At 46.7% G+C, this 11,071-nt stretch overlaps 2 protein-coding genes across 2 annotated transcripts in view; both read right to left on the bottom strand.

The window, feature by feature from the left end:
- Nucleotides 1-4,689: 4,689 nt before the first annotated feature.
- The window catches only part of LOC124670437 (putative anthocyanidin reductase), a 46,338-nt gene continuing 39,956 nt past the window's right edge, over nt 4,690-11,071 (bottom strand). The window contains exon 7 of the mRNA XM_047206936.1: nt 4,690-4,851. The gene's annotated coding sequence lies outside the window, so the exon portion shown is untranslated. The remainder of the gene's footprint in view (nt 4,852-11,071) is intronic.
- LOC124670436 (putative anthocyanidin reductase) overlaps nt 4,690-11,071 on the bottom strand; it is a 21,845-nt gene continuing 15,463 nt past the window's right edge. The window contains exons 2-6 of the mRNA XM_047206934.1: nt 7,160-7,291; nt 6,845-7,014; nt 6,098-6,310; nt 5,115-5,518; nt 4,690-4,992 (exon numbers count right to left, since the gene is read on the bottom strand). Of these exons, the coding sequence (XP_047062890.1) occupies nt 4,860-4,992; nt 5,115-5,518; nt 6,098-6,310; nt 6,845-7,014; nt 7,160-7,268 (1,029 nt within the window). The 5' untranslated portion in view covers nt 7,269-7,291 and the 3' untranslated portion in view covers nt 4,690-4,859. The remainder of the gene's footprint in view (nt 4,993-5,114; nt 5,519-6,097; nt 6,311-6,844; nt 7,015-7,159; nt 7,292-11,071) is intronic.

Below are 11,071 nucleotides of genomic sequence, written 5' to 3' on the forward strand. Positions count from 1 at the left end.
TTAATAGTTTTTACCGCGGCGGACGCGCTCTGAGAATATATTATCGAGTGCCTTTGTTCGGTTGATGTAACGACCCATTTTTTGGTTTTCTATATTTTTCTCGGGCATGATGGGATAGCCGAATGTATTGGGTTCTTCTATATTGTCGTCGGGTACAGCGCCGGTGCGCTCGATCGGAATAACTGATGAGTCAATGAACACGAAGATTTTTCCACCTTTTTTTGTCTCTTTTTTACGGGTTTCTCCTTGAAGAAATTTTCGTCGGGTTCCTCCTTGAAGAAATTTTCGCCGGGTTCCTCCTTGAAGAAATTTCCGTCGACTTCCTTGCAGATATTATATATATATATCGAGATCTTCATTGATGTAGTTTTTCCTAGGCGCAGTTCTTATTCTTTCGACCTCAGATGTAGAGTGTATTTATACAGCGCAGCCCCCGAGTGTCAGGTGCAGCGAAAGTAAATGATAATCAACTTTGTGTAAATTAAAGGAACACTTAGCTTATTGGGTATGACGGAGTCGACGTGGAGGTAGGTCGTGCAGCTGAGTCGATGAAGTCTTCAAGTGCAACGAAGAAGTCGAGCCGAAGTAGAAACCACCAAATAGCGAAAGTGGATGCCGCCAAATTATTGATGAAGAAATAGCTGAGCCCCCGAGCGCTGTTGGGGTGATGTCATGGTTGTTGCTTAGACACCGTGTTGCAGTTGTTACCCGGGGCAAAGTCGTTGTCAAGCCCCCGAGTGTTGGCTCCATGGATACGTGACCCTGTTTTGTTTCGCCTAGACCACACACGCCTGGATCACGATGAAAGCTGCGACATCTTCTATTCACTTTTTACTTCCGCTAGAGAATTCGATGAAATTGTCGACCCCATTGAAATTGAATCCATTTGAGCATTGAAGATTACCCCATGAGAGATAAAGCATTGAAGATAAATCCAAGATGAAGTATTTAAGATGAATCCACATTGAAGATTACGTCATTAAGTATGAAGCATATATTAAAAATGAATCTGCTGATATCAGAGGATGAATCCATTGAGGCGAAGAAAATAAATCCAGTAATAATTATAGATGATAAATCCACTGACCCGGAAATACGTCGGTAGTATTATATTAGAGGAAACCAATGATAACTTTATAAGATGAATCCACTCACCCGGAAGTGCACCGGGTAGTATTATATAAGAAGAAATCAATGATAACCATATAGATGAACCCACTGAACCGGAGATATAAATCCATTAAGCCGAAGAAAATACTGACCCGGAGAAGATAAATCTAGTAATCCGAAGAAAATAAATCCACTGAGCCAAAGAAGATAAATCCACTAAGCCGAAAAAAAGCTGAGCCGGGAAAGATATATCCAGAACCGAAGAAAATAAATTCACTGACCTGGAAATGCATCAGGTCAGTATTATATAACTTGTCGCAAAATCCATGGAAACAATGGTAATGTTTCTTGCACTCACGCATAGTAGTGCTTGGCCTTATCGCATAAGTGCACAACTTTTCCAATGTCATAATTGAAGTCAAAGTAAATGGTATTGCCTATCGTAACCAACAAATTCTCGTATAGTAGAAAACACATTTACGAAGATAAATTACAGTAAGAGATGTGTTCACGCATTTGATTGTCAAGTACTTGAATGCTATATTAGTTAGGTCATTGCATATATGAATGGAATAATACGCAAAAAGCGGGTTACCGATGAGTTTTACTTCGTAGTACTAGAGTAATCGAGTGTATTTGCGGTAACGATGTAATGGTGTAGCCCCAAGTGTCGGGTGTGACGAAAGTAAATAAATAATCGACTCTTGGAAGAGGAATACTTAGCTTTTTTATCGGTTGCGGCGGAGCTGACGTGAAAACTGGTCATGCGGCGGACACAGTCGATGTAGTCGCGCGACGCCTGACCGGAAGTAGTCGATGAAGAGGACACAATTGATGTGGTAGTGGGCATAGCCGACGGGAAAGCAGGTCGTGCGGCGGACACAGTCGGTATGGTGGATCCGCGATGGGTGAGCACCCGAGTGTGTCGAGTCCGCGACATGCGAGCCCCCCGAGTGTGGTGAGTGCGCAATGGCGAAGGGTCAACGCAACAAAGTCGTCGGAGCTTATTACGATCTGCAGTTATATTGAAGTGCACCAATCCACATGCAAATAACAGCACGAGCCGAAAATATTTAGCCAAATAAATTTTACAAATAATAATTAAATGGAAATGTGGCACCTAATAGTTTTTGTGTCGGATGACGAAACTGCGATGGCGACTTGATCGGACAGAAGACACCATCGATTTTCCCAGCGATTTTCGTGCTTGATCAGTATACATATGACTCAAACTAGTCGCGTGAGACTTTCAATCCGCGGCTACACCTGTCAGTGTTGTAGAAAATACGTAGATGTCATTATATTAATGGAAAGGTTAGATCTAAATACTAATAATGAGAGAGAAATTTAAGATTGACACCCGATCCGGGAGCAAGGTCAAGCGGTCATGCAACTTGCTTCCTGCGCCGCCTGAACAAGCACTTTTTTTCTTGGGATTTGGCACCACCCGCGATCAATCCATAATGAGGATATGAGATGTGATGCGGTATAGGACTCCTCCTTTGTGCCTTCCGTCGCGCGTTGATGAGTGAAGTCTGACATGCAAGTATGCCATGTTTGGAGATAAAGCTGATCGTCGCTAGTTTCTAGATGACAAACCCGCGTATTAGGATATTCGCCAGCGTTGAGGGTGAGGGAACCCACCGGTACTCGCGTATGTAGTGACGAAGTTTCCGCGCTGATGACGATGTTGAAGTTGAATACATTGAAGATTTTTGATGGATTTCGCCCGGATGACAAAATCTAGTCGCGGAAGGCGCCAATTGATGAGGGATGACCTCGTCAATGCCTACAGATTGTAGACTTAGATTTCGGGAAAGAGCGACGATGGAGATTCTATGAGCGAGATTGAGCACACGATATACCCAGCTTCGGGTCCCCTCGGTGGAGGATCCCTACACGCTACTAGCAATCTAGTATATGATCACAAGTATATTTACAGGTGACCGCCGTAGACGGAACTATGTTGTCATATGTTGGCCTCCCTTTATTGGGTTCCCTGGCTGGCTTTATATATACAACCATCCTAGGGTTTTACAGGAGTACTAGTCGACTACTTTTTCGGGTTGCCTTCTTGAGCCTTCTCCATATAAGGCCGCCGAGTATGGGTACCCGGAATGTATGCCCATGACACGGGGCGTGCAGAATGCACCATACCTGCATTCGGTTGATTTTTCACTTACAGCCTTGGAGTTTACTAAAATCAGCATGTTGTCCATACTCTTCCTCTCTCATAATTTAATCCAAGCTTACGTTTAATTTACAAACTAAGAAATGATACATATTTTAAATTTCGATAATCTATCCGTCTCCATGGGCTTTGGCAAACAAGATCAATGTTTAATATGTTTGAAATTTGAAATTTCCAGATGTTGAAACTTTACCAAAAATATTATGAGACTTCTTTTTACCATTCTTCTATTTATGTATGGTTTATAAAGTTTTAAGTGTGGTTTCGTGATTCGTTCAAATTTTTGTACTAGTTGCAGTTGAATTTTGCAGTAGCTCGAGTTGACTTGGATGACCATGGGAAACATGAACATAACTATGTGTAACATACATACATACATACATACATACATACATACATACATACATACATACATACATACATACATACATACATACATACATACATACATACATACATACATACATACATACATACATACACCGTTGAATTTTTCTGTAGCTCGAGTTGACTTGGATGACCATGGGAAACATGAACATAACTATGTGTAACATACATACATACATACATACATACATACATACATACATACATACATACATACATACATACATACATACATACATACATACATACATACATACATACATACATACATACATACATACATACATACATACATACATACATACATACATACATACATACATACATACATACATACATACATACATACGTACGTACGTACATACGTACGTACATACATACATACATACATACATACATACATACATACATACATACATACATACATACATACATACATACATACATACATACATAACCACATTTTAGGTTTTAATAGCATGACTACAAGGGGGTTAGTACAGGGTATATACATCAGTCCTCCCTCTTTGCATCTAGACCCACTTTGTACACCTTTAGCTAAAATGTCTAGTGTGTTCTACTACATCCATCCCAAGTATATTTTTTTCAGAAAGTCAAACTATGTTAAGTTTAACTAAGTTTTTATCAAAAATCATTAACATGAAAAGTAGTATATGCCACGGAAATAGCTAGCCACCCCTTTCTATCATTCATATTGTTCTTATTATTTGAATTATTTTGCCTTTTCATGCAGGTCAACTAACAAACAATTGTTTAAACCCAGTTAAAGCACAAGGGTTCATGTGTCTCGCTAAATGAACCATCTTTACTTGAGGCTTTTATCAGTTGATTTGCAAGTGTCATCTACTTCGAAGTTGACTGAGACTATTCTAGTTCTAAGTTAACATCTTAAATGATGATTCTTATTTAGCTACGCATTTTAGAAACTGTGTGCAACTTGATCAATTTAGAAATGGTTGTTTCTCCATCGATGGACTTAGTGATAGAAATCTTTATTTATTTATCTTTGGTCAGTAGTGACCAACCTAAGATTAATCACAAGAACCTGAACACATAATGTCCAAAGGTTACATAGTGTTGCAACCAGAATATATCAAATCCCAATTAGTACCTAGCACTAACAGACGGTGGCATGGCAGTATGTTATGCATCAGAGCAATCCCAGCCTCTTGCCGCACTCCAGGCTGCCATCTAGCACCTCCTCTGCCCCGTACTTGTACTTGAACCCCAGCTCCACAAGCTTCTTTGTATTAGCTTGCACTCTCACTCCCTCTCCCACCACCCTAATCCATTCCACACGCAAAAAGTACATAGCACGTATTAATCACAACGCATCGAGATAACCAGATTCAAACATTCAGTTAAAGACCCGAAAGAAAAAAAAACATTCAGTTAAAGAACATACTCTTTGATCATCAGCTTGACTTCGGGGTGCTTGCCAGCATAGTGTTCTAGGATATCCTGCATGTTGGGGTAAGTCGCGGCGCACAGGTATCGGCCGCCGGCGATGTCCGCCAACCGCTCCATGCAGAAGATGTGCGCCTCGCAGACGTCGTCGACATGAACCAGTGGCACGGAGCCGAGGAGGGCCTGCAGGAACCTGAGGTTCTTGTGGTAAAGCTCGACACCGGTGAAAGGCGACAGCATGTTGTGCATGCTGTCAGGGGTGTACGGCAGGATTGTGTCTCCTCCGACGAGGCCGCACAGCAGGACGACGACGTCGAATGACCTCGCGGTGGTGGATGAAGAGGAGGAGTCGTTGTACTTGAGTAGCTCCTTGTTAGAGAGGGTCTTGGAGGATACATAAGCCTGCACGCGTGCAAGTCAACATGGCCAGAATGATCGTTCAATATTCAGCTATTGCGTGCGACAGGCTAGCGCTGATTCTTCAATCAATGTACTACATACTTGGATACTCCCTGCGTCTTATTTACTTAGCGTTCTAATTTTAGTTAAAGTCAAAACACATAAACTTTAAAAATATATGAAAAATATTAATAACTATAATGCCAGTTACATATAAGATGAGAATATACTTTATAATGAGTCCAATACAATAAAAAAATTATTGTAGTTTAAGATGTAAATATGCATTTAAAGTTTACAAAGTTTAACATTGACTAAACAAAGAATATGAAGTAATTGTGTACGGATGGAGGATGCACCGGTATATGTAACATTATGTAACTCTTGAGACATATTTACTCCGTGACTTGATATACTCCGTCCAATCTCAATTGTACTAAATTCAAGTCAATTAAAAGAAATTAGAGAGACTATATTAATGCAGTAAAAGACTATATGTATCAATCAGAGGAGAGGCTGAAGCTAAGCCTCCACTTTTTTGAAGGAAAAAATGTACTCACGTCCAAGAATAAAAGCACTCACGTCCAAGAATTCGTTGCTATGACCATAGGGAACCCCAAGCGGGGTCCAGCAGGATTCGTTCATGAACTCTTTGTAGCCATCCCCATCCTCCCTGAGCGGCGCCGACGCCACGACGGAGCCTGTGTGGATGACACGCCTCACCGTTTTGGACCGTTCGCATTGTTCTAGGATAGAATGTGTCGCGTCCACTATTGCCTCCGTGGTGTCCTTGTACTGCGGAATCAACGCAAAGATGGAAATAGATATGGCATAGTTAGTGGGTAGAAAGTTGCAACCCTGTCGTGATTGGTATTGAAATGGAGGAAAACATTGCTCCCGTGAATAGCTTGCATGTGTAAAAGAAATATGTTAGCGGGAATGCTCTATTTAGTCATATACTATATGATATGAAACAAAAACTTTCATTAATTTTGATTAAGATCCATGAGAACTGGACTACGGTAATTCAAAGAGAAAAAGGAGCGTGCAGGTGGTTTTTTTTTTTTTTTTTGAGAGAAGCGTGCAGGTGGTTGATTCTGCGTGTAACCAAAGTTATCCGATAGAGAAAACGATCGGACGACGGAGATGTGCATTGAAGTGCACTGACGTACGCTAGCGAATGCTATAGCTATCCAGCGTACGTCGTCTTGCGGCGACACGATAGGCTTGTCACTTGTTAGTGTCCTCTCACGTCACAAGGCTAGCTAAGCTAGACCCAACGACCACAGAGGAAAATTGATTCTTGGATTTTGGATCGAGTATTGGTACCTTCGAGCTGCCGGAGTTGTGCATCAGCGGGGTGGCGACGAGGAAGACGAGCTCGCAGCCCTGGATCGCCGGCTCGAAGGTGGCGGCGTCGTAGATGTCCGCCTCGAACAGCGTCAGCCGCTCCGCCGCGCCCGGCAGCCCCTTGAGCAGCGCCGTCTTCTTCTCGTCACCTGCAGCCCGATCGAGGGCGCGTCCGGCCATGACCGAAAGTCAGGAAGGTCGAAGAACGCACAGAGAAAACTCGCCCAATCGATCGCCCGATTGATGGCGAGCTGTCTACAGTGGCATGCATGCGTGAAGAAAGTTAACACATACCGATGTTCCGTAAGGTCGCGTGGACGGCGCAGCCTCTGTCGAGCAGCTTCTTGACGAGCCAGGAGCCGATGTAGCCGGCGGCTCCGGTGACGCACACCCTGCAGCTCATCTCTCCCCGCCGGTTCCAGTGGCCTCGGCGCGTCGCGCACTGCTCCGATAGCTATATACGAGTGCGGTGAACCACACCCAGCGGATCGACCTGCTTGGTCACGGTGGTAGCTTCGAGGAAATGCTGGAGCACGTACGTGTCGATCTGTCAATCACCACTTATTAGCTGCACATGAGACTACTCACAAGTCACAAGTGACGTTCGATCGTAGACCTCCTCGATCTCGCCTCACGAAAGTCCGCACGCGGCGCCGTGGCTGAAACGCCAAACAGAAACCCGCACAGCAAAACGTGCTTGCTCCCGAAAACCACAAACATTTTTTTTTAAAACGGAGGCAAAAGTTTTGCCTCATCCATTAATTAAGAAGAAAATGCACAGTTTTTAGGAGAAAATCGGGCGAAAACCATACAACAAGACACCATGGGGCTATGCCCCCACGCGCCACGCCACAAGGGCAAGCCCACACAAACCCACAACTGATACAATCAGACGACACACTCGCCCAAGACTGGCTAGCCATCCAACCAAGCCGGAGAGAAGACGTCGTGCCTACTATGAGAGGAGAAGACACGGGACACTCCAACAAAGTTGAAGAAGAACTCCCAGAGAAGTGCGCCAAAACGACCTTGTCACCCTCGCGACACAAAGTCGATGTCCTCAACACTGCCAAGATGGCAAATTCGGAGCCGCCGCTCCGACATACCGCTGCTCCGTCGCGCCCTGCGCGTCCACCAAGGCCACCACCTTCCGGGGCCGCCGCCCCGACGTACCACCGCTCGCTCTCGAGCTGCAACGCCGCACGAACCATACACCCGCAGCCCAAGCTGCACAGGGCAAACAGCCGCAGACCACGGGCATCACACCAACTCATCCGGGGCCGCCGCCCCGACATAACGTCCGACCGTCCCCACTAGGACGCATCCGACCGAGCCGACTGCCCTGCCGCCCACACGGCCAAGGTCGCCACCCAAGTCGTGGCAAGCCGCATCCCCGCACCATAGAGATGTCGCCGCACCGCCTTCCGGGGCCGCCGCCCCGGCTCACAGCCACCTGCCCGAGGCCGCCGCCTCGACATCCTCCAACCCGTCCGACATGGCAACATAGCACAACAAGCAAAACCACCACCGCCGAGAGAAGGTCAAGCGCTCCAAGACGACGCCTCCAAGAAGGGAAGTGACGAGACCGTCGCCGTCACCCGCACCGGCCGAGGCCAGAGCTTGAGTTTTCACCCGGAGAGCATGAAGCCTTGAATGCAGGAGAGGTAGGAGCCCCACAACGATGCCTTCAAGAAGGGGAACGGTGCCCCGGGGCGTCGCCATCGCCGGCACCGACCAAGTCGGGTAGGGCTTTCACCCGGAGCACCATCCTGCCAAGGAGTCCTTCACCGGCAGGGCAGTCAAAGCATGTCGGCCAGCATGCCATCGCCGATGCCCACCATCCCCGGCCGCCACCAGCCGCAGCGCGATCCAGTGGCAGCACCCCTGCCCCGCACAGGCCAGATCGGCCACCACCGGCGCCGCCAGGCCGCCGCCGCGCCATCCCCCGCCTCGCCCGCGCCACAGCACCCACCGACGGGCCGCCAGGAAAGGCGCCACCCCGCCTGAAGTCCGCAGCCGTCCGCCTAGACCGGGCCCGTGAGGCCCAGATCGAGCCCACCAGGGCGCGGCCTCCGCCAGGCGTGAGCTGGCCGCCCCCTCCGCCGCTAGTCAGCACAGCACGCCACACCGGCCCGGAAACCACCTCGCCTCGCCGCGCCAGCCGCCAGGCCACCGCCTCTCCGCGCGCAGAGGAGACACCGGGGCGCGCCCACCATTCCCTTCGGCCTTCGGCAGCAGGGCGCCGCCACCGCCGCCGGTGCCGGCGGCGGCAGCAGCCAGGGGAGGTGGCTATGTGGGGGGTTGCTTGGTGACAAGGGATTAACTTATCAATGCCTATGGATTGTAGGCTAGGGTTTAGTTAGAAGTAGAGGGCAAGTAGATCTCGAAGGTTTCAGCCGAAAAGTGCTCGACGAATATGAAAACTAGGGTTTGCAGACAATGATTCGATGATCTCTTCGTCCCTCGACTCCCCCTTTATATAGGAGGTGGAGCCGAGGGTTTCGTTTTGTACAAGTTACAGAGTCCGGGACGGTTTCTAACTCATCCCGCCAGATTACAAATAACACTTCCTATTACAACTCTATCTTTTCCTTAAATACATCTTGGGCTTCCGAATCTTCTTATTCTTCGGGTAGTGGGCCTTCAATAAACCCCGGGTACTATACTTGGCAGGCCCATTTGGGATGCCTATGTCAGTAGCCCCCGAGATTTTGCTTGAATCATAGAGTCAAGGAAAATCTCCACTGTTTATTTTTATTCAAAAGCTCTAACTTTTATACTTCTTCTCATAAAATTCTATATTGTACAGGGATATTGGTAGTTGGGGCTAGTTCATCCGACGGATCAGGTACTAGTTAAGCTGCTCTAGTGGCAATCCGCAAAAACCTACTTCAAAATCACGTCCCTGGACATGATCTCGGGATACTGGTGTAAACTTCGACGAGTGCCGCTTAAGGTCTTACCATTCAGTCGAGTCCCGAGTTAAATTTATCGAGTACCTAACGCGTCCGTTAGGATTTTTCTTCGTATCCGTTGATACGGATAAAAGTAGCGAAGCGCGAGTCTTCGGCGATGCCACGCCCAGCAGAATAGATCCGGGGTCTTACCTTCGCAGATTTGCGGCATTCGAGAAATTGATCGCAACTTTGGCGTTCCGAGAATATATTGTCGAGTGCTTTTCCGGCTGTTGGAATGGCACATTTTATCGAGTCAAATATGACTTATACTTGCTCTCCCGATGGGAGTATATGTAGAGTTAATTATAACTCGAAATATACTCTCTTGTCTGTTCTATTTTTCCTTTGTTAATTTCATCGGGCACGCGAACGGCGTTCCCGATGGGAGTAGCCCCCGAGGCTACAGCCAAGAACTTGTGCTTGGTTGTAGGCTCAACATTTTAGTCCACCTTGTCGCTATATTGCCATTATCTTCCGATATTCTTTCCCTTCTTCTTTCTCTATATTTTTTTTTTTTATCTATCTATCGGGTGCGCGAACAGCGCTCCCGATGGGAGTAGCCCCCGAGGCTACAGCCAAGAACTTGTGCTTGGTTGTAGGCTCCCACAATTTCTATTTTTGCCATAATCGAAACTTTACTTTTTTCGAAGTAGCCCCCGAGCATTTGGGCAAAAACTTGTTCTTGACCAAAGGCTCCCGAAGTATGCAAATAAATCATCCTGTCGCCATTCTCCTTTTATTTTTCTTGTCGACACATTTTCCCTTGGCAAATTTTCTTCAACTCCATCTATTGCCGAGATTTTTCTGTTTTGTGGGTCCATCGTTTCCACCATGCTGACACGTCGTGCAAGTGGGGGACACACGTCCTCCGCTTTTTCTGGCGCACGTACTGTAACGCCTATCCCAGTAAAAATACTTTTTTGCCCTTGTGTCTAGAAGATCTATTCTCACCACACGATTTCCTCATCCAACGGCACACTGCTTCACCCAATTCTTATATAAACCTGTCTTCAACCTCCGTTCATCCCTCGCTTGCGCCGCTCACCTGTTCCTCTTCACAAAACTTTCCTCGCGCCCAACTCTCTGCGATTTCCCGCACTCCGCATACATTGCTCTACCCATTGCCGTTGATGCCACCGCGCGTGCGCCTGACTCGCCACAGCACTCCAGAATCCGTGATGGCTGCTGAAGATCTTGAGTGGGAGAGATCTAAAATCTCCAATCAAGACGCCAACTCTGATGAAAAGGC

This window comes from Lolium rigidum, chromosome 7, assembly GCF_022539505.1.
Source record: "Lolium rigidum isolate FL_2022 chromosome 7, APGP_CSIRO_Lrig_0.1, whole genome shotgun sequence".
NCBI classification, from domain to species: Eukaryota; Viridiplantae; Streptophyta; class Magnoliopsida; order Poales; family Poaceae; genus Lolium; species Lolium rigidum.